Source organism: Procambarus clarkii, chromosome 2, assembly GCF_040958095.1.
Source record: "Procambarus clarkii isolate CNS0578487 chromosome 2, FALCON_Pclarkii_2.0, whole genome shotgun sequence".
In the NCBI taxonomy this organism is placed as follows: domain Eukaryota; kingdom Metazoa; phylum Arthropoda; class Malacostraca; order Decapoda; family Cambaridae; genus Procambarus; species Procambarus clarkii.
Genome location: NC_091151.1, coordinates 42,228,067 through 42,252,734, shown reverse-complemented (window position 1 = coordinate 42,252,734; position 24,668 = coordinate 42,228,067). Strand labels below are relative to the sequence as shown.

Below are 24,668 nucleotides of genomic sequence, written 5' to 3'. Positions count from 1 at the left end.
CTAGTGTGTTTCCTTCCTCCGCTTCATTTCTTTTTGGTTGTTGTTGGGGTTTACTGTTCACCAATCCTGAGGGAAAATCCTAGCAGGCAAATATTTGTTTTTATTCTTTGTGAATATTTATTTTCTATTTTTGTTTTTGTTACTGCAATATTTATGATTCTAAGCGGACTGTATATTTGATTCCGCCTGCCAGAATTTATCTGTGCATAGTTAGAGTGATGTTTACAGCTTATACTACAATGGGTGGATAGAATAATAAACTATAAATATTTACCTTATTTTCATGTAAATTATACCACATATGGGGGCTTAAACTACAGTATGGGTTAGTACTACTCTATCTTATGGTAAACATTGGTTAGTACAAAGTAATGTTAGGTCTCGTCTGTGACTAGGTATGGCCTGATTAGGCAGTGTGATAGTTGATAGGGCTGTGGTTCATGTAGTCCAGATGTAAAATGGCAGTTGGCACTCAGGTGGCGTCTGTGGTACAGCTATAGTAGTGACAAACATCACAGTTTATGTTGGTCAGCTCACCTTCTCATATCTTCCTCCCTTGAACCACGCCTGTGAGTAAATTACAGGGATCTAAACTGCATTCACAAGTGCGTTATACAAGAGTTTTTTTACATTCTTGTACGCATAGCGTGTCAGGCAGGTCCTTAATCCTAATTTCCCTGGAATACGACCCGCCGAATCGTTTAACAACCAGGTACGCATTCACTGCTGTTTGAACAGAGCCTACAGTTAAGGATTGGCGCCGGGTCAACCCTCCCCAGCCAGGATTCGAACCCAAGCCAAAGCGCTCGCGAAACGCCAAACAAGTGTCCTACCACTGCGCCACGGAGACATATAACAAGTAATCAATGATATGAATAAAACCCAGATACATCATAACCGGTAAACGGGTAACAACTTATAATGGCCACTACAATTATATACACTTCTTGGTTTACCGGATACAGTACTTCTCATGGTTGATGTTGACCTTACCTTGAGGTGCTTCCGGGGCTTAGCGTCCCCGCGGCCCGGTCGTCCACCAGGTAGAGGTCACAATGGCAGTTTCTCGGTTGGTTGACTCATATTTTGGAGTCTTTGACGAGTTGTGCACGTCGTAAGTAGCTCTCTGTTTTGCTTGACAATCAGCTCTGTCTGTGTGTGAGAGCGGGCACTCCTCGCTCCCCAAGTCACGTTCCAATAATCTGTCTTAAGAACTTGGTTTATTTAACAATAGCAAGAGAGCTAAGCTATATTTTCTGGTGTATGGTACAATTATTCAGTCCTAGTGAATACTATTTAATTAAGTTTAAACACTAGACTGTTGTTTAAAGGAATAATTAGAGTTTAATATATATATACGTGTGTGAATTATGGGTTTTCTTGTGACGACGTCACGGAATCTCCCATTTTCTATAAATTCTTAATGGCTAACTATAGTATGTTAACATATGCGTCATTTCCGATAAGTCCATTATTGAGGAAGCACTAAGCCTGTGCGAGGTGAAGTCCACTGTGTGGGAAGAATTACATGACAGCGGAGTGGGGCGAGTAAAGTTAGCGACCTTGAGCCAGATTCACGAAGCAGTTACGCAAGTACTTACGAACGTGTACATCTTTTCTCAATCTTTGACGGCTTTGGTTACGTTTATTAAACAGTTTACAATCATGAAAACTTAGCAACCAACTGTTGTTATTGATATAAACAACCTCTTGGTGCTTCGAAGCTCATTAACTGTTTAATAATTGTAAACAAAGCCGCTAAAGATTGAGAAAAGATGTGCAGGTTCGTAAATGCTTGCGTATCTCCTTCGTGAATCTGGCCCCTTGAGAAGAACCTTACGGACGTGCAACTCGACCCGGGAAAGCCTCGAGTTTCCGTGTCCACGGACACCCCAGCAAGGGAACTAGGGAGTGGCTTAGTTGCCTCACTCACTGCAGGGTGCATGGCTGGGTTCGGAGGGAGCCCGGCTCCACATTTCGACCGAGGTGTTCCCCAGGGGTGAACAGCGGCACCAAGGGAGGAGAGTAGGGCCCCACGAGAAACTCTCGTGGGTACAGTCTCCGTGGTGTAGTGGTAAGACACTCACCTGGCGTTCCGCGAGCGCTTTGTCATGTGTTCGTATCCTGGCCCGGGAGGATTTACTGGGCGCAAATCCTAAACTGTAGCCTCTGTTTAACGCAACCGTAAAATGTGTACCTGGTTGTAACAACGATTCTTAGCGGCAGAGGATCGTATTCCAGGGACCTGCTCGAAACTCTACGCGTACTAGTGGCTGTACAAGAATGTAACAACTCTTGTATATATCTCAAAAAAAAAAAACTAGAGCAGAGGGTGCTGCGGCACTCAAAGGCGGACACCGTTGAACGCTCTAGAGGCACAACGAAACCTCTTAGGGTATCCCCATCACCCCTCGAAGCGTCGACAGAGGGAGATAGGGAGGGAGGTGCCATCCCCATCACCCCAAGAAGCGTCGACAAAGATGATGGGGAGGGAGGTGCCATCCCCATCACCCCTAGAAGCGTCGACAGAGGGAGATAGGGAGGGAGGTGCCATCCCCATCACCCCTAGAAGCGTCGACAGAGGGAGATAGGGAGGGAGGTGCCATCCTCATCACCCCCCTCGAGGCGTCGACAAAGATGATGGGGAGGGAGGTGCCATCAACAGCCTTGGACCGGGAATGAACGCTGAGACATAGCGATAACCTTCAAGACGACGAGAGCTATAGTGTGATGGTGGGAGCTTAGCGTGTTGGTGATCGGGGTAGCAGGTGCAAATTGACATGTGATGGATGAAGGAGAGGGAAAGAAATGCACAGGAATGAAAGAGCTGAGGAAGAGGTCTTAAATGCACTTAGCCGAATGAACTTTGGCGTTATTTGATCATTTTTTCTAAGTATGCTTTGATGTGCCAAAAAATTCTATATATAATTTCATTACTCACGCCTCAATATCTGATACAGTAAGAAATATATATTTTTGTTTAGGTGTCAACGTAGATTACGAATGGTAAATGTAGGTACAATAACGAATGACACGCTACGGTAGTTGTAAAAACAGAACGAGAAAAACTGGTAGGAAGCGCGTCAACTGTACTGGTAGCTAGTGGCATGGATGGTGGTGGCTGCGAGAGGTACTGGTAGCTTAAATGAGGATAATGGTGGTTGATGAGAAATGCTAGTAGCCACTGATGGTGGAGGTGATGGTAGTGGCAGATAGATGGTGGTGGTGGGGTGTTGGTGGAAGATGGTGCGATGGTGGTAGATGAGGGATGATGGTAGGAACTGAGGTTGGTGGATGGTGGTAGGTAGATGGTGATGGGTGGAGAAGGTTGGTGAGTGCAGGGATATGTGAGCTGGTAGTGGAATGAGAGAGGTGGTGAGAGAAGATGGTAGTAGAGACGATGGTTGTGGTAGATGAGGGTTAATGGTAGGTACTGAGAGATGTTGGTAAATGATGGTTGGTAGAATAGTTGATGGGACGACAGGAAAGGAGCTAGGAGAGAATGGAAATGCTAGCAGATGGTGGTAGTTATCATCGAACACTTTTAGAAAAGGATGGTGGTCACGATTTACTGGTAGACAGCAATAGTGGTTGAAAGCCTACACACTTAAGCCATCAGATTAACTCTATGCACTTAGACCCATTTTACCAACGTTTAAGTCTATGGGAAATGACTGTGTTAAATTAGACTATATAAAGGGGAGTACAGTGTGTCAAAAAGCTAGCTACGGGATGCTAAAAAGTCCCCATCTCGCAGGATGGTTTGTCATACAGGGCCATATGTTCAGTAGCCGGCACCGGCAAATTTGGGGTACATTATAAGGATATCTTCAAGAACACGAGAGTGAATAAAGTAATTGCAAAGCTTTAGGTACCTCATGCCAACGGGTCTGAAAGGTCTAATAACTGGGCATTCGGTGATGTAGTATGAGAGATCATGCCGCAGCTTCTTCTCACAGAGTTTGCACCTGGAGTGCTCAGGATTGGGAGACCCGTCACCTGTAGCCACCTGCCACAGGTAACGGTAACCCAACCTGATCCTGGCAACCACTGTGTCGCACAGTCTGGTCGACGTTTTGTGCTTCCCACAGATATAGGTTTCAGATCTGAATAAATTGTAGCTTTTTATCTTAGTGCTTTCAGGTCGTTGGGAGTCAGTAATTTCTTTCCTATTAGACCTGAGTGTTTGGACCAATACAGTTTTGACAGCAGAGATGGGTATACCTAGATCTAATTCAACTTCATCTTTGTTACACGCTAATTTGCCTGCAATGTCTGTCTCATGATGGGTAATGTTTATGTGTGATGGTATCCATTCAAAGGAGATTCGAGACCCTTTGCTCTGTGTAGCGATTAGGTCATTTATAATTGGGAGTATGAGGTTCTTGCTGTCGAGCTTCCAGGAGAAGTTTTCGATTGCTTGAAGAGCAGACTTTGAACCACAAAATATTATTCCTCCTCCAATGCTTTTTAATGTACTGGTAGCTAGTTATAGTGCCGCTAGTTCTGCTTGTGTGGAGGTCAGCCAGTTGTTTAACCTGACACTGACAGTCTTTGTGCAAATATTATTTCTATAAAACCTACATGCTGCTTCAGTCCGTCTAGAAGAAGATTGGACTGAGCCGTCGGTGTAGACACAGTGCTCGTGAGATCTTAAAATTCTTTGCACACTTTTTTATTATTATTATTAACACATGAGGTACATCTGCATTTGTGCAGCTACCCTAGATTATATGAATTGGAGTACAGTGTGTCAAAAAAGCTAACTAGGTGATGCTAAAAAATCCCCATCACACAGGATGGTTAGTCATACAGAGGCATGTGATAAGCGGTCTGCACTGGCAGACTCCGGATGCATTTTGAGGATATCAACAGCACAAGATTGAATAAGGTAGCAGTGGTAATACAAGTCCCCATCTCGCAGGATGGTTAGTCATACAGAGCCATGTGTTTAATAGCCTGCACTGGCAAATTGGGCACACGTCTCATCACACCACAATAAAGTCTACGGGGTTTGCCTTCCACGTTTTAAAACGTAATATAGTCTACGGGATTTATACATTATTTTTATAAACGTAATAAAATCTACGGGATTTGCAAGACATGCCCAGAAAGGAGGACTCCACTACATGCTCAATTACCTTATTGACATACAGGCACTGCCCTTAAAGAAATATGAAGTATGAGCTCATACAGATATGATGCAACAGTATGCATCTCAACTTTCAAAATACTTAATCATTCTTAAGGTGGCGCTATTGATTCCAGAATAATAATAGGTTTTCATCATTAAAATAGACCAACATGCAATGTATCAACACAGTCCTGTATTATCAGATCTTGCAGATCATGCAAGATATGTTATAACAGCAAGACATGTTGCACCAGCAACATGTCAATAATCGTCGTTTAATTCTGCAGGTGTCCCTATAATGTTTTTACATAATATTCAGTTATCGTGTCGCTCCATCCACCTCCCTCAGGGCTCCAGGTGGCAGTAGTGAGCCTACCGCTGCCTGCACCACCCGGTCCTCCACGGCGCCTCCCGCGGCCGCTCCTCAACTCTCCCTCGACGTCGTCATTATGAAGTACGACCTAAAGGGAGCCGAGTCCGGACTCTCGCCCCCAATGTGTACTGGAACATACTTCTTGAAGAGGCAAACGGACGAGTCCTCGGAGGAGACGATCCGGTCCGAGAGTGTGGCAAATGTCTTCACTGAGGGCTCCGGATGCGACCAGCCTGAAGGACACTCCCGAGAGAACTTGTGTCCTAACGGAGACATTAAGCCGACCGTGGCCACACAGGTAGGGTCGGTGGACCGTGGCCACACAGGTAGGGTCGGTGGACCGTGGCCACACAGGTAGGGTCGGTGGACCGTGGCCACACAGGTAGGGTCGGTGGACCGTGGCCACACAGGTAGGGTCGGTGGACCGTGGCCACACAGGTAGGGTCGGTGGACCGTGGCCACACAGGTAGGGTCGGTGGACCGTGGCCACACAGGTAGGGTCGGTGGACCGTGGCCACACAGGTAGGGTCGGTGGACCGTGGCCACACAGGTAGGGTCGGTGGACCGTGGCCACACAGGTAGGGTCGGTGGACCGTGGCCACACAGGTAGGGTCGGTGGACCGTGGCCACACAGGTAGGGTCGGTGGACCGTGGCCACACAGGTAGGGTCGGTGGACCGTGGCCACACAGGTAGGGTCGGTGGACCGTGGCCACACAGGTAGGGTCGGTGGACCGTGGCCACACAGGTAGGGTCGGTGGACCGTGGCCACACAGGTAGGGTCGGTGGACCGTGGCCACACAGGTAGGGTCGGTGGACCGTGGCCACACAGGTAGGGTCGGTGGACCGTGGCCACACAGGTAGGGTCGGTGGACCGTGGCCACACAGGTAGGGTCGGTGGACCGTGGCCACACAGGTAGGGTCGGTGGACCGTGGCCACACAGGTAGGGTCGGTGGACCGTGGCCACACAGGTAGGGTCGGTGGACCGTGGCCACACAGGTAGGGTCGGTGGACCGTGGCCACACAGGTAGGGTCGGTGGACCGTGGCCACACAGGTAGGGTCGGTGGACCGTGGCCACACAGGTAGGGTCGGTGGACCGTGGCCACACAGGTAGGGTCGGTGGACCGTGGCCACACAGGTAGGGTCGGTGGACCGTGGCCACACAGGTAGGGTCGGTGGACCGTGGCCACACAGGTAGGGTCGGTGGACCGTGGCCACACAGGTAGGGTCGGTGGACCGTGGCCACACAGGTAGGGTCGGTGGACCGTGGCCACACAGGTAGGGTCGGTGGACCGTGGCCACACAGGTAGGGTCGGTGGACCGTGGCCACACAGGTAGGGTCGGTGGACCGTGGCCACACAGGTAGGGTCGGTGGACCGTGGCCACACAGGTAGGGTCGGTGGACCGTGGCCACACAGGTAGGGTCGGTGGACCGTGGCTGTCGGAAAATCCGACACCATTTAATAATCATACTTTGTTACTTGCCCCATACACATGTTTTACTTCACACATGTCATTGTGAAGAACAATGGACCTGTTAGTTCCAGTTTGCACTGTTCTACTTTCTTCAAATTCATCCAGAAGTTCTCGTCTAATGACACTTTTAAGGAACGTATTTGATAACTCAAGATTCCGTTCAATACTGTCTTTATTTACTGCAGCCTTAGCAAGGGCGTCAACTTTGTCATGTTCCTGCAGGCCAATGTGAGAAGGAATCCACAACATTTATATATTTACCCTCTTGCTAAGTATTCTTATATATCTACGTCTAGCTTCCAAGACAAGCACGTTATTACTTGATTGCAAACTGTTTATTGCTCGTAGTGAGGAAAGGGAGTCAGAAATAATTAAGCTGTCTACTTCAGTGTTGTCAATAATTTCGAGTGCTACCAGTATTGCTACCAACTCAGCTTGCATTGTGGATGCCCAGTTACTAATTCGGATATTCCTTTGAATTGTGCTGCCATCGGGCTGATGAGCAATAACAGCACTTCCTGCCCTCCCTGTAGCTGTATCGAGTGATCCGTCAGTGTATATAACCGTCTACCACTCTGTTTGCAAAATAAAACTTTCTGATATTTTTTCGGCACCTTTGTTTCCGTAGCTTGAATCTGTGTCCTCTTGTTCGTCACCTTTGTTTCCGTAGCTTGAATCTGTGTCCTCTTGTTCGTCTAGTTGCTGATTTCAGGAATCCCTCTTTGTGAATTTGGTCGATTCTTGTTAGTATTTTGTAAGTTGTGATCATATTTCATCTTTTGTTCTATCTCCTAGTTTAGGCATGTTTAACGCCTCTAGCCTCTCCACGTAGCTCTTGATTTTCAGCTCCAGAAGTCATTTTATAGCATACCGTTGCACATTTTCCAGTTTATTTACGTGCTTTTTGTGATTTGGACACCACACAACGGCTGCACATTCCAATTTTGATCTCACAAAAGTCATGAACAGTTTCTTTAGTATTTCACCATCCATATAATTAAAAGCACGTCTGAAGTTGGAAAATAACGCATACGCTCCTCACACAATGTTCTTTATGTAGTCCTCTGGTGACAGCTTTCTATCCAAAACCACCCCCTAGGTCTCGTTCTTTATTAGAGTTCTATAATTCCTTTCCACATAATTTGAAAGTTGTGGTTTCCGATTCGTATTCCGAGAAAGTATCCGATTCCACATTCCATACATGGCATATATTTAAAAATGAATTCCATTTGCCACTTGTCGCTCCAAGCACTTATTTTATCTAAATCAATTTGAAGGACGTTACAATCGTCTGCGTCTCCTATCTTCCCCAGTATCTTGGCATCATCCGCAAACATGTTCACATAATTCTGTATTCCTTCTGGTAGATCGTTTATGTAGACGATGAACATTACTGGAGCAAGAACTGAACCCTGTGGTACTCCGCTAGTAACACTCCTCCAGTCAGATACATTGTCTCTGATTACCGCCCTCATCTGTCTGTCAGTTAGAAAAATTTTCATCCATGTCAGAAGTCTCCCTGTCACCCCTCCAGCCTGTTCCAGTTTGCAGAATAGCCTCTTGTGTGGGACTATCAAAAGTATTTCTTAGGTCCAGATAGACACAGTCAACACCTCAGTCAAGAGGATAGACCCCTCTTTCCTGTAGTGTCTCTGTGGCTCAATCATAAAATTATAAAAAGACTTGTTACACAGGATCTTCCTGTTCGAAAACCATACTGTCTCTCCGTTATTATGTCATAACTCTCTAGGTGTTCAACCTATTAGGCTTTAACTATTTTTTCTAGTGTTTTGACTACCACGCTTCTTAATGATACAGGTTTATAACTTTGAGGTTCTTCTCGGCTACCATTTTTATAGACTGGTACTATGTTTGTCTTTTTCCATATATCTACTAAGATTCCTGTGCACAAGGATGTCTGGAATATTAATTGGAGTGGAACGCTCAGCTCAGTTGTACATTCTCGCAGCACCCAAGGTGAAATTCCATCTGCTCCAACTGCTTTATTTCTTAATAGCCCCATGACTAATTTTTTCACTTCGTCTTGAGATACCTCTATGTATTCTATGGCGTGCACTAGAATTGGAATTTAGTCCAGCTCTCTGAAATCCAAATTTCTGTACAAATACACTTTGGAACTGTTCATTTGGCATTTTACCCATTTCATTTTCATTCTCAGTAGGCCTGTTCCCAGTTCTCAATCTCTGGATTTCATCTTATACATTTATCCTTTTAATGAATGTATAGAAAACCCCTGGATGTGTTTCACACTTGTCCGCTATACCTTTCTCAAAGTTCCTTTCTGCCTCTCTCCTCCCCGCTGAGTAATTGTTTCTTGCTTCCTTGTAGTGCTGATATGTAGTGCTTGCGGATTAGGCCTCTTCCGATATTGAACCCATTTTCTTGTCTTTTTCTGTCTGACCCTCTCACAATTTTTGTTGAACCAATCCTGTTTTCTGGTCCTGCATTTCTATTTTGGTGTGAATGTTTGAGTTCCTTCATTGCATATTTTGCAAAATTTGGCATAAATTGGGCATTTACTTCCTTGCCTAGCAACAAGTCTGCCAGTTAAACTCATTACAGAATTATCTAAGTTCCTCGTAGTATCTTCTCTTGAAATAAAGTTTACCAGATGCTTCAATATTCCCATTCTCTTATAGATTATATCGCAAAGGATATTTAATTTCCAACATGACATTATTTATTATTATTTTATCCTACCACAGACGTGGCCACACATTTACAATGCTAATCAGCATATACATGCATTTTCTTCTGTCCTCCATGGACAGGGTTAGAGATCTGTTAAACATATGGCTCAGTGACTTATTGAACAATCAACCACAGAAGGTAATTGTAGTGCTTTTAAAATGTCTAATGTAACCTACATACATAAATACACAGGTTTACGTCTGTCCTAGATAAACAGTGTTCGAGGTGTCTTTTACTCTGTCATTAATGTTCATTTGCAAAGGTGGAATGCAATTCTGACTAGCTTCCACATATCCTGTATACACATACATAAAGACATATGCAACAATGATCACAAAAACACTGATCCATGAATGCAGAAAAACCACATGTGAAAAATAGAGAATGCTTAACGCGTTTTCAGCCCAGTAAATCCTGCCCGGCTCTACGATACGAACCCAAGACAAAGCGCTTGCGAAACACCAGGCAAGCATCTTAACCATTATAACACGGCGACTTTGCCTTCCTCATCACACTGCAATTTCCTGGCATTTCTAAGCACTTCCATCATTTGTTTTACTCCATTAAATGTCACCTTTAAGGGGCGATTTTTGTGTGTGTCATATTTTCCTATCCTCCTAAAATCACGGACATTTTCTTTTGAATTGAGGCTTTCTCCTAAACCTACTTTCATTATATTTTTATTATATGCTGCTGAGAGTATATTATAATAAAAAAAAAGACACTATTCTCCTCTTCACCAGTGGAGACAAGAGTGTCTGGAGACTTGTATGGTCAAAACCATTGCAGTTGAATCCCTGGTTTCTCAGCCAACCAGCCTGTTCAATCAGACTGTTAAATGGAGCTTCACGCAGCCTAACGTATGAATCACATTGCGGTTGATCAGATAACCCTTGGAATTTTTTTTCAGTGATTTTCCTGCACGAGCCCTAAGCCTCAGCCTATACCACTAAGTGTTACTCATCACTCTCTTACTTAGGCGGTGGATGAGTATTTATGACTTATGTTGGCTTCAGAGAGAGTGTCTAATTTTTTTATGCAAGAGTTCTTACATTCTTGTACAGTCAATAGCACTCATAGGATTTCGGACAAGTCCTTAATCCTAATTTTTCCTGGAATATGGCCCGCTAAATCCTTTAACAACCACTTACCCATTTTACTGTTGAGTAAACAGAGGCTACAGTTAATGATTTGCGCCCAGTAAATCCTCCCCGGCCAGGATACGAACCCATGACATAGCGCTCGCGAAATGCCACGTAGGAGTCTTACCCCTACGCCACGGGGCAATGTGCTTAACAGCAACTTCTGCACTGTTAAATCTCTATTAAAGTTAAGGTAAGGTAATTATCAGGAGAAAGCACTAAGCCATTACGACTATATAGCACTTGGATTGGATATGAGGATAGGGATTTGGGATAGGATGTAAGAAAAAGAATGGTGCCCAACGTTTTGGACGGTCAGGGATTAAATGCCGACCTGCAAGAAGCGAGAGCGTCGCTCTACCTTCCAGTCCAAACTATTGAAGTTTTACTTAGTTTGCGAGTCTGGACTGTCTTAAGTAATCTGAAGTGGTCTGTTGGACATTTCTGTTGGACTTTTCTCTCTTCCTCTGGACCCTAAAAGTTTATTAACCATTCACATGGGCATCCAAGCCTTAAGCGGTGTAAGTGTACTTCAGCTTTTCTATTGTATCCTTTCATAAAAATAAGTGAATAGCAGCCGATTTAATTCTTGTACCAACCAGCCGATCCTGATGTTGCAGCTGCTGCATTATGATCAATGTACATCTGCATTGCTCCATCAGTAATTATTTTCTGAATCTGTACTAGACTCTGGTATATCCAAATGTCTACATTCCTCCTCTTAGATGCAAGTTTTGCAGCTTCATCTACACTGTCCTTCCCTGGTATTCCCACATGACTTGGCACCCAGTAGATAAGTATTCGACGATCTTGATGTTTGAGTGTTTGTATTAATGCTATAGCATTTTTAGTCAGATGGATATTGTCACGTAAGTAGTGTCGTTGTTACAAGGTTTCAGTGACAGTTCTCGAATCTGTATGTATGTATGATAACATGTCGGTGTTGAGCTAGAGCATGTTCCAAAGCCTTTTGAGTGGCTAGCATCTCTCTAAGCTGGGCACTCGTTTGAGTCCCCAATTAACTACATAATTTCCTGTCGCGGCATTTCAATTAACTACACAATTTCTTAACTGTAACTATATATTCTTGTCTCTGCTCGTCTACTGATCCGTCTTTGTATTATGCAAGGCTGTCTGATGCCAAGTTTGCTTCTATATCTTCATCTGTACAATGATGCAGGGCAGATAGGGGTTAGCCTGATTCATTTTTCCTTAAAGAGCCATAATCTTAAAAGTCTGCTGGCAACGATTCCCAAGGAGTTTGTAAACGAACTCTGCGTGTATTTCGTCGACATCTTTCTCAGCGATTGTAGATGTGGGTGTTGATTATATCTTTAAGTGAAGCGTTTCTTGGTCTAGTATTACCTTAGCATGCAGGCAGCAAGCTCTTTTATCCATTTTTCAACTGCTCTTAGTTTGATTTTCTATTCAGTCTTAAACTTTGAATTTTAGTTCATTTGGGAGCTCTTGTTATGACTCACATTGCATCGTTGTGAATAACGTTTACGAGAAAAAGGGAGAAAGAAGAAAGGAATACAGTTTAGGAGAAAGAGTATGTGGAACATACTCTAAACCCTTTGTGTCTCGCTCCTAAAATGGGCATTGTGATAGCTCTCATTAGATTCAATCAAGATTTTGTTTACTCCATTCACAATATTGAGTTTCCTTAATGTCATTTTAGAATCTATCCCCACTCCAAGATGTTAAAATTGTGTAATCTTCTGGACGTTAATATCTTGCATGCCTAGGTCAATATCCGGAGTGTTGTCACCGTATCTCATTGCCTTAAATTTCTGTTCAGCTATTTTTTTAATCTTAAAAAGCTGCAGTCAGATGTTACTTTATCTCCATTCAAACGTGAAGGATCTATTATGTCTGACTGTTATATCATCAGCATAGTGTAGAAATTTAACCCCTTCTGCAAATGCTGTGATAACGAGGTTTTCAACAAGTATGTTAATAAAAGATTAAGGCTGTAGATGTTCATCACTTTTTCTTTTGAACACCTATGCAACCCATCTTGCCTATATCGAGGCCATAATTCACACAAGTCATTGAAAGCGTAAATTTTAAGGTGTTATAAATTCTTTAAAGCACCGATTTTTTTTATCGCCGAGTGTGAAAGCGCAATAATTTACTGCATTAAGTCTGAGGACAGTTTGCTTCATTAAATATTTATATTTATAATAAAGCGTTCGTTCTGATTTAATTTAACTTTGCCCCGAGGGGCGAGTTTATTGGGCAGCGCCACTCATCTTGTGAGTGGACACACCGCCATAGCAGCATGTACAACACTCCCCAATAGGAAGAAAACCCGCTGGGCTGTTCATCTTGTCACTTGTACCCAGACACAGCTGGGACTTGCTTAACTATCTTAAGTGAACAGCTTAGCTAACAAGAAGACTATTTACCAACCCCTAACATTTACGTAATCTTGTGGGATGCAAAAATGGGAGAATCTTTTAAGACCAATATATTTGACAAATAGCGTTTTCCTAACTCAAGCGAAGTGGGGTTTATAATGATACTCATATTTCTTATGTCTCTTAGATGTTCACATTCTCTCAGGTAGTGGTCAAGGCGGTGTCCGTCACTCTCACTACAGATTCTGCAACTCCGCAGCTCAGCTGTTGTTTCCATCCAGAATCTCCATGGGTATTTGTATCCAAGACGAATCCTTGATATTACAGTGTCTCGCCCCTTAGTCTATAATGATTGTGATTGCCAGCTGCAACCACATTGTTCCAGCATACAGAATGACTGATTTTTTCTTTTATTCTCCTTTCCTCAATTACCTTCTTATGGTTATGTTGCACGATAATACCTCTAATTTGCAGACGAGTCTTGGATATGATGGTTTCCGTCAGAGCCCACAGCAGCCCAACCCGTTCTCGCATATTTAATAAGTCAATATTGACTTATTAAATATGTGCGTAGGTGACATACTTAACATAATAGTTTCCCTTGAAAAGCTTCATAGAAAACACCGACCTTACCTAACCTACTTAGTATGTTAAAATAAGCATCTTATAGCTTCGTAATTACAATTGTTACTTAACCTATTATAGGTATGAGCTGGCTGCTCCAGCTCATCTATTCTTTCGTTTTCCCAGGTTCCAAAATGGGACGGGATCGACAGGAGTTTGACAACTCTTCCCTGATTGGTTCTTCTTCCTCTCACAGCTCTTTTGATTTCGGCAACTATCACGAGGTTTTCTGCCTGTTTTTTTCACTTAGGCTTTGTAGTACTGCTAATGAATTAATCAGTGCAAATTACTGCACCGTTAGTGTTTCTTTCAAGGAATCTTAGAGCCATAACAATGACAGCTCTGTGTATAATAGGCCGTTATCAACACGTACTTTTTCTGTTTTGAATTTATCTTTGTTACAGTGAATGCTGCTCCAGTCCTGCCATTAGAAGGATTAAATGACCCGTCAGTGTAGAGGTGATCTAATTTATTTCCGACTACTTTATGAACTTCCTCAAGATACTTGTGCCTTATTTCTTTTGGTATCTTGTTTTTTCCGATATCATAATATATATATATTATGATATCGGAAAAAATAATGTCGTATATAATAATGTTGCACGATTCATCCCCCGAGGGAGGTAAAATCTCTAAAGACACGAGCTCATGACCTTGCTCACGGGCTTGCTCAAGCACATGAAGTTATTCAAGGTAGTACACTGATCGCAAATGCCATTTTTTACCATTCCTATTTCCTCTGTAAATTGCATAGAACTCTGTGTTATTTCTTGGCAATATCATTGAAGTGGGGGTCTCTGGCTATCCTAATTGCAAGCTGAGCATTCAGTTTATTAACTCTTAATACTGGGGGAAGGAGTGAGCGCTTCTAGCAGATTAAATGTTTTGGCGATTCTGGGGACTTCAGGAATGATTGCCATGGCTTCATTGTTGTATGCTTTCAAGTCTTTTCATATCACTCTGGAAGCAGGTGCACAAGACTGGTACGGCATAATCTATGACAGAGCGCACAGAGGTTGTATGCATCATTTTAAACACGTAATAGAAGCCCCATGCCCATTTCAGATCATAGCTTTCAGAGCCCTGAGATGACTTTTACATGCTCCTATAAATTGGCTGAGCCTCTGTATCGTTGCCTTGTGAGAGCCGTCAGTGACACCAAGGTACCGATAATGGTCAACCCATTTAAGCGTTTCACTATTGATTTGTAGTTCATTTTTCTCCCCGCTTGTGATGAAAGCATGCTTTTGTCTTGTTTGTGGAGAGTGAAACCGAGTGTAACACACTGCCTTTCGAGGGGCTGAATTGATTGTTTAATTGTTTCCAAGGTGAGAGCTTGTATTAGGACATCATCTGCATATCCCACCTGTTGTGTTCCTTCCGGAAATTCAGTATAAGCAATGGGGCTCATAAGGATGTTAGATGGTGTGAGGGGTTTAACACTCCTCCTTGAGGGGTCCCGAGTTCCATACTCATTGTTCTCGAGACATCTCCCTCGAGACAGACCTTGGCTTTCCTCCCTGTGAGATCGAGGTACTCTTCAGTCCATTTCACGAGTCTTCCAAGACTCACTGACTCATGCAAGCTGATCTAGGTGCGCAATCCCTGGTGCTTTATCGAAGGCTCCTTTTATGTCAACAAATACAGAGTATTTGGCTGTGTCATTAGCTAAGTAATTAACTATACACTTTGCTGTGCTCCATCCTTTAATTCGTTGACCTCTTCTTTTTCAATTGTCGCTGTTTCTGTCGATTATTTTAGCTTTGTCAAGATATCTTGACATGTTTGTCAATATATCTTTGCTGTCTCTAGAGACCATATGCTCCTTGATGGGGCCCTGCTATTTGTGCATCGTCAGTTGCCTTGAAAGAAATGTTGTATTGGGTTTATGTCGAGATTGTGGAGGGGGGGGGGGCTGACAGTCCCCAAGTGGGTTAGTAAAGGCGGAGACGACAGTCGCCTCTTTCAAGGTGTGTCGTCTGGTGTCAAGAGTGTTCGAGATTTCCGATGATATTTATTAACCTTTAATATAAATTTCCTTATTATTTTAATTATACATTAGGAGATAGAACACGTAATTTTTCAAAGAAAACGAGAATATCAAATTGATTCAATTGCGCGTCGATTACATCTCTTTCTAAAATGATATTAATTAATGAATCTTCAAATCTACAGCCACATGGCTGTAGTTAATAACAATGCTCCCCTGTAACAAACAAAAGTATCAGAAATCACATATACTAAATAAAACCGCTTCTTCCGAAAAAACCATCCGTTCTTGAGGCGTCCAGAGCGGGAGGAAAGGAAGAGCCATTGCACTTGAGGGGAAAAAAAAAAAAAAAAAGGAGAGAGAGAGAGAGAGAGAGAGAGAGAGAGAGAGAGAGAGAGAGAGAGAGAGAGAGAGAGAGAGAGAGAGAGAGAGAGAGAGAGAGAGAGAGAGAGACAGAGACAGAGAGAGAGACAGAGAGAGAGACAGAGACAGAGAGAGAGACAGAGAGAGAGAGAGACAGAGAGAGACAGAGAGAGAGACAGAGAGAGAGACAGAGAGAGAGACAGAGAGAGAGACAGAGAGAGAGAGAGAGAGAGAGAGACAGAGACAGAGAGAGAGACAGAGAGAGAGAGAGACAGAGAGAGACAGAGAGAGAGACAGAGAGAGAGACAGAGAGAGAGAGAGAGAGAGAGAGAGAGACAGAGACAGAGAGAGAGAGAGAGAGAGAGAGAGAGAGAGAGAGAGAGAGAGAGAGAGAGAGAGAGAGCACTAGACTAAAAACCTCACCTATCCACCTCACCTTAGGCCTGGTCGACGACCGGGCCGCGGGGACACTAAGCCCCGGAAGCACCTCAAGGTATCCAAACCATCCCCCTTTCATCCAAAAATTGTCTCAAAAATAGTCCTGATATTTTCCCAAAACAAAAAAAAAGTATAATTTATTTACATACGTAATAATGTCCAACAGTAGAGATTACGTGAACAGGTTGGGCGAAGTGACTGTGGTGGGCGGTGGAGGTGCCGCTGGCATCCTGTCACTGGTAGGGCTGGCAGGGCTCTTGCTCCTGGCGGTCCTCGCGGTTATTTATCTGCTGCGTCGTCGCTGTCGCCAGGGCGCCAAGGACACTGTCCAGGGCGCCAAGGACACTGCCCAGGTCACGAAGGACACTGTCCAGGGTGACGGGGACACTGTCCAGGGTGACGGGGACACTGCCCAGGTCACGAAGGACACTGTCCAGGGTGACGGGGACACTGTCCAGGGTGACGGGGACACTGCCCAGGTCACGAAGGACACTGTCCAGGACGCCGAGGACTCCAGCAAGGGCGCCGAGGACTCCAGCAAGGGCGCCGAGGACTCCAGCAAGGGCGCCGAGGACTCCAGCAAGGGCGCCGAGGACTCCAGCAAGGGCGCCGAGGACTCCAGCAAGGGCGCCGAGGACTCCAGCAAGGGCGCCGAGGACTCCAGCAAGGGCGCCGAGGACTCCAGCAAGGGCGCCAAGGACACTGTCCAGGGCGCCGAGGACTCCAGCAAGGGCGCCGAGGACTCCAGCAAGGGCGCCGAGGACTCCAGCAAGGGCGCCGAGGACTCCAGCAAGGGCGCCGAGGACTCCAGCAAGGGCGCCGAGGACTCCAGCAAGGGCGCCGAGGACTCCAGCAAGGACGCCGAGGAATTCAGCAAGGGCGCCGAGGACTCCAGCAAGGACGCCGAGGACTCCAGCAAGGACGCCGAGGACTCCAGCAAGTGCGCCGAGGACACTGTCTCCAGCAAGGGCCCCAAGGACCCCAACATGTACGCCAAGGGCTCCAGCAAGGGCCCCAAGGCCTCTGACAAGGGCGCCAAGGCCTCTGGCAAGGGCGCCAAGGACCCCAACAAGGACGCCAAGGGCTCCAGCAAGGACGCCAAGGGCTCCAGCAAGGACGCCAAGGCCAATGGTAAGGGCGCCGAGGACTCCAACAAGGACGCCGAGGACCCCAACAAGGACGCCAAGGACCCCAACAAGGACGCCAAGGACCCCAACAAGGACGCCAAGGGCTCCAGGAAGGGCGCCAAGGGCTCCAGGAAGGGTGGCAAGGACGCCAAGGACCCCAACAAGGACGCCAAGGACCCCAACAAGGACGCCAAGGACACTGTCTCCAGCAAGGACGCCAAGGACCCCAACAAGGACGCCAAGGACCACAACAAGAATGCCAAGGACCCCAACAAGGACGCCAAGGACCCCAACAAGGACGCCAAGGACCCCAACAAGGACGCCAAGGGCGCCAAGGCCTCTGGCAAAGACGCCAAGGACCCCAACAAGGACGCCAAGGACTCAAGCAAGGACGCCAAGGAGCCCAACAAGGGCGCCAAGGGCTCCAGCAAGGACGCCAAGGCCTATGGTAAGGACGCCGAGAACTCAAGCAAGGACGCCGAAGACTCAAGCAAGGACGCCAAGGACTCAAGCAAGGACGCCAAGGCCTATGGCAAGGGCGCCGAGGACTCCAACAAGGATGCCGAGGACCCCAACAAGGACGCCAAGGACCCCAACAAGGACGCCAAGGGCTCCAGGAAGGGGGCCAAGGCCTCTGGCAAGGACGCCAAGGACCCCAACAAGGACGCCAAGGACACTGTCTCCAGCAAGGACGCCAAGGACACTGTCTCCAGCAAGGACGCCAAGGACCCCAACAAGGACGCCAAGGGCCCCAACAAGGACGCCAAGGACCCCAACAAGGACGCCAAGGACCCCAACAAGGACGCCAAGGGCTCCAGGAAGGGCGCCAAGGGCTCCAGGAAGGGCGCCGAGGACTCCAGCAAGGGCGCCGAGGACTCCAGCAAGGGCGCCGAGGACTCCAGCAAGGGCGCCGAGGACTCCAGCAAGGGCGCCGAGGAATTCAGCAAGGGAGCCGAGGACTCCAGCAAGGACGCCGAGGACTCCAGCAAGGACGCCGAGGATTCCAGCAAGTGCGCCGAGGACACTGTCTCCAGCAAGGGCCCCAAGGACCCCAACATGTACGCCAAGGGCTCCAGCAAGGGCCCCAAGGCCTCTGACAAGGGCGCCAAGGCCTCTGGCAAGGGCGCCAAGGACCCCAACAAGGACGCCAAGGGCTCCAGCAAGGACGCCAAGGCCAATGGTAAGGGCGCCGAGGACCCCAACAAGGACGCCAAGGACCCCAATAAGGACGCCAAGGACCCCAACAAGGACGCCAAGGGCTCCAGGAAGGGCGCCAAGGGCTCCAGGAAGGGCGCCAAGGGCTCCAGGAAGGGTGGCAAGGACGCCAAGGACCCCAACAAGGACGCCAAGGACCCCAACAAGGACGCCAAGGACCCCAACAAGGACGCCAAGGACACTGTCTCCAGCAAGGACGCCAAGGACCCCAACAAGGACGCCAAGGACCACAACAAGAATGCCAAGGACCCCAACAAGGACGCCAAGGACCCCAACAAGGACGCCAAGGACCCCAACAAGGGCGCCAAGGCCTCTGGCAAAGACGCCAAGGACCCCAACAAGGACGCCAAGGACTCAAGCAAGGACGCCAAGGAGCCCAACAAGGGCGCCAAGGGCTCCAGCAAGGACGCCAAGGCCTATGGTAAGGACGCCGAGAACTCAAGCAAGGACGCCGAAGACTCAAGCAAGGACGCCAAGGACTCAAGCAAGGACGCCAAGGCCTATGGCAAGGGCGCCGAGGACTCCAACAAGGATGCCGAGGACCCCAACAAGGACGCCAAGGACCCCAACAAGGACGCCAAGGACCCCAACAAGGACGCCAAGGACCCCAACAAGGACGCCAAGGGCTCCAGGAAGGGCGTCAAGGCCTCTGGCAAGGACGCCAAGGACCCCAACAAGGACGCCAAGGACACTGTCTCCAGCAAGGACGCCAAGGACACTGTCTCCAGCAAGGACGCCAAGGACCCCAACAAGGACGCCAAGGGCCCCAACAAGGACGCCAAGGACCCCAACAAGGACGCCAAGGACCCCAACAAGGACGCCAAGGGCGCCAAGGGCTCCAGGAAGGGCGCCAAGGCCTCTGGCAAGGACGCCAAGGACTCCAACAATGACGCCAAGGACACTGTCTCCAGCAAGGACGCCAAGGGCTCCAGGAAGGACGCCAAGGGCTCCAGGAAGGGCGCCAGCAATGATGCCAAAGGCGTTAAAGTTGAGGAGACAAGTGTTCGGACAGTAGCGGCGACTTGGCAGGAGGAAGACGTTATTCCCGTCCCTTGCCACCATAGAAAACTAATCATAGGTCCAGGAGGGGAGACCCTAAAATCTCTAATGCAGACACATAATGTACTAATTATTGTCCCAGCAAAAGAGAATACGGTCGACGGAGTCACAATACAAGGTACTGGCCAAAACGTTGTTAAGGCTAAAAAACAAATAGCCGAAATGATTGCGGAAAGCGAGCAAAAATGCTCAGAAAATGTAAAGGTTGTACTCCCCGTGGCAGCAGAGATGAGAAAAATCGTAATTGGTCCTAAAGGAGAACAAATTGAGTTCCTAAAGGCCAATTACGATGTAACTATTACCATACCTAATAAGGAAAATACTGAGGATGGTATTACCATCTGTGGTAAGCCAGAAAATGTTGACCTAGTGACGCAGAATATAACAGATATAATTAAAACCGCAGAATCAATGAAATTTGTAACAAAATTCATTGATGTCCCATCGAAATTTACCGGGTTCATAATAGGAAAGGACGGAAAAACAATACAGTCCTTAACCACAGACACAAATGTCAAAATACGTGTCACGTCAACGGACAACCTGACGACTAGTGTAAAAATAAGCGGTAGAGCTCAAAACGTAGCTGAAGCCACAGCTAAAATCGCCTCGATGATCACTGCTGCTGAAACCACACACAGGATAACAAAACGTGTTGACATTCCCTACAGGTTAAGACATATTATAATAGGACCAAAAGGGAACACTAAAAATATGCTTATGCAAACATATGATGTGTTTATTGCAGTTCCAGATCGGGAAAACACTGAAGATGAGGTTAAAATCTCTGGGACCTTAAGCAACATTCAGAAAGCACTCGAGAAAATCCGTTCGCTCCACCCGGACCTCAAGTGCTCGGCTCTACTTCAAAATAACTCCGCCCCAACACTGGTTGATGACCTTAACCAGGCCCCAACACTGGTTGATGACACTAACCAGGCCCCAACACTGGTTGATGACCTTAACCAGGCCCCAACACTGGTTGATGACCTTAACCAGGCCCCAACACTGGTTGATGACATTAACCAGGCCCCAACACTGAGCGTGGAGACTAACCAGAGCGATGGGAACATCGTCGTACGTACGTGATCGTACGTACGTTCACGCCCACTAGCATATTGATTAGCCAGGCCCCAACACTGAGCACGGAGACTGACCTGGTGTTGTGGGGAGGTGTTGAAGGGTGGTGGGTGGTAGACAGCGGGTGGCGGCCGCTGTCTACCGCGGGAGGCGGCCGCTGTCTACCGCGGGTGGAGGCTGCTGTCTACCGCGGGTGGCGGCTGTTTCCTCACCTGTTTGACCTCGTATGGAGTGAGAGAGGAGGCATAGTAGTGGAGGTGGCTGCAGACTCCTCCACTGCCCTCCTCCCTCTCTCATTCTGTACGAGGCCAAACAAATGTGAGGAAAGGTACGGGGTTGACCTCATAGCAAAGGGGCGGAGGATAACTCGGGCTGGGCGGACAGGGCGACCGCCGGGTTGGGCGGGTGTTCGGTGGTGCTGTGGTGGTGTTCGGTGGTGGTTGTGGTGGAGGTTGCTGTCTACCGCGGGTGGAGGCTGCTGTCTACCGCGGGTGGAGGCTGCTGTCTACCGCGGGTGGAGGCTGCTGTCTACCGCGGGTGGAGGCTGCTGTCTACCGCGGGTGGAGGCTGCTGTCTACCGCGGGTGGAGGCTGCTGTCTACCGCGGGTGGAGGCTGCTGTCTACCGCGGGTGGAGGCTGCTGTCTACCGCGGGTGGAGGCTGCCGTCTACCGCGGGTGGAGGCTGCCGTCTACCGCGGGTGGAGGCTGCCGTCTACCGCGGGTGGAGGCTGCCGTTTACCGCGGGTGGAGGCCGCCGTCTACCGCGGGTGGAGGCCGCTGTCTACCGCGGGTGGAGGCCGCCGTCTACCGCGGGTGGAGGCTGCCGTCTACCGCGGGTGGAGGCTGCCGTCTACCGCGGGTGGAGGCTGCCGTCTACCGCGGGTGGAGGTCGCCGTCTACCGCGGGTGGAGGCCGCCGTCTACCCACAACACCGCCGATCATCCGACCCACAACACCGCCGATCACCGACCCACAACACCGCCGATCACCGACCCACAACACCGCCGATCACCGACCCGCAACACCGCCGATCACCGACCCGCAACGCCGCCGATCATCCGACCCGCAACACCACCGATCACCGACCCACAACACCGCCGATCACCGACCCACAACACCGCCGATCACCGACCCACAACACCGCCGATCACCGACCCACAACACCGCCGATCACCGACCCGCAACACCGCCGATCATCCGACCCGCAACACCACCGATCACCGACCCACAACACCACCGATCACCGACCCATAACTATCTCTCTCTTTTTTTTTTGAAAGGGAACTATCAATGGGGGGAAAGCGCCAAGCCATTACGACTATATAGCACTTAGAAGGAGGGGTCAGGATAAGGATATGGGATGGGACTAGAGGCCAGGAATGGTGTCCAACCACTTGGACACCATTCCACCATTCCGACCCACAACACCGCCGATCACCGACCCACAACACCACTGATCATCGCCCCAACACCACCGATCACCGCCCCACAACACCACCGATCACCGCCCCACAACACCATTGATCACCGCAATATTATATATATATATATATATATATATATATATATATATATATATATATATATATATATATATATATATATATATATATATGTGAACAAGCCTGAATGATCCCCAGGCATATATGCAACTGAAAACTCACCCCAGAAGTGACTCGAACCCATACTGCCAGGAGCACTCTGCAACTGGTGTTCAGGACCCCTTAACCACTCGATCATGGCGACCGGACAAAAGATGATGGTCGCCGAGGCTAATTCCTCATCATCCCGCCGGCACTCTGATGGTAATCTTGGGCATGGTATTTTATCAAATCACCTCATTTCTGGGGGCCACGTGAGCGCATATTATATATATATATATATATATATATATATATATATATATATATATATATATATATATATATATATATATGTCGTACCTAGTAGCCAGAACTCACTTTTTGGCCTACTATTCAAGGCCCGATTTGCCTAATAAGCCAAGTTTTCCTGAATTAATATATTTTTTCTAATTTTTTTCTTATGAAATGATAAAGCTACCCATTTCGTTATGTATGAGGTCAATTTTTTTTATTGGAGTTAAAATTAACGTAGATATATGACCGAACCTAACCAACCCTACCTAACCTAACCTAACCTATCTTTATAGGTTAGGTTTGGTTAGGTAGCCGAAAAAGTTAGGTTAGGTTAGGTTAGGTAGGTTAGGTAGTCGAAAAACAATTCATGAAAACTTGGCTTATTAGGCAAATCGGGCCTTGCATAGTAGGCTGAGAAGTGCGTTCTGGCTACTAGGTACGACATATATATATATATATATATATATATATATATATATATATATATATATATATATATATATATGTCGTACCTAGTAGCCAGAACGCACTTCTCAGCCTACTATGCAAGGCCCGATTTGCCTAATAAGCCAAGTTTTCATGAATTAGTATATTTTTTCTATTTGTTTTCTTATGAAATGATAAAGCTACCCATTTCATTATGTATGAGGGCCGCTCCAAGCAACAGCCTAGTGGACCAAACTCTCACAAGTCAAGCCTGGCCTCGGCCGGGCTTGGTGAGTAGAAGAACTCCCAGAACCCCATCAACCAGGTATCTCACACACACACACACACACACACACACACACACACACACACACACACACACACACACACACACACACACACACAGCCTACAAACAGCCTACAGTAACAGCCTACCTGTAACGACGCGTGAAAGAGACCTGGGGGTGGACGTAACACCTAATCTATCTCCTGAGGCACATATTAATAGGATAACGACAGCAGCGTACTCTACACTGGCAAAAGTTAGAACATCATTCAGAAACCTAAGTAAGGAGGCATTTAGGGCGCTTTACACTGCCTACGTAAGGCCAGTCTTAGAGTATGCCGCCTCATCATGGAGTCCCCATCTGAAGAAGCATATAATGAAACTGGAAAAGGTTCAGAGGTTTGCAACGAGACTCGTCCCAGAGCTACGAGGGATAGGGTATGAAGAGCGCCTGAGGGAACTGTGCCTTACGACACTAGAAAGATGAAGGGAGAGGGGGGACATGATAGGAACGTATAAGATACTCAGAGGAATTGACAGAGTGGACATAGACGAAATGTTCACACGGAATAGTAACAGAACGAGAGGACATGGATGGAAGCTTGAAACTCAGATGAGTCACAGAGATGTTAGGAAGTTTTCTTTTAGCGTGAGAGTAGTGGGGAAATGGAATGCACTTCAGGAACAGGTTGTGGAAGCAAATACTATTCATAATTTTAAAACCAGGTATGATAGGGAAATGGGACAGGAGTCATTGCTGTAAACAACCGATGCTCGAAAGGCGGGATCCAAGAGTCAATGCTCGATCCTGCAGACACAACTAGGTGAGTACAACTAGGTGAGTACACACACACACACACAGTGTTTGGTGTTTGAGTACCTGATTGAAGAAGGGTTATTGAACTCGAGGAGGGATACCGAAACCAAAAGGTTAGCATACCGAAAGGAAAACTATGAGAAGATGATAAAATTCCTAACAGATA

The 24,668-nt window shown here is 47.1% G+C and overlaps 2 protein-coding genes across 2 annotated transcripts in view; both read left to right on the top strand.

Moving 5' to 3' along the window:
- Positions 1-5,496: 5,496 nt before the first annotated feature.
- LOC123751335 (facilitated trehalose transporter Tret1-2 homolog) overlaps positions 5,497-24,668 on the top strand; it is a 34,550-nt gene continuing 15,378 nt past the window's right edge. The window contains exon 1 of the mRNA XM_069328452.1: positions 5,497-5,805. Within this exon, the coding sequence (XP_069184553.1) occupies positions 5,584-5,805 (222 nt within the window). The 5' untranslated portion in view covers positions 5,497-5,583. The remainder of the gene's footprint in view (positions 5,806-24,668) is intronic.
- Positions 16,738-24,668, top strand: part of LOC138367158 (enolase-phosphatase E1-like) — a 15,668-nt gene continuing 7,737 nt past the window's right edge. The window contains exons 1-2 of the mRNA XM_069328566.1: positions 16,738-17,031; positions 17,074-21,097. Of these exons, the coding sequence (XP_069184667.1) occupies positions 16,771-17,031; positions 17,074-21,097 (4,285 nt within the window). The 5' untranslated portion in view covers positions 16,738-16,770. The remainder of the gene's footprint in view (positions 17,032-17,073; positions 21,098-24,668) is intronic.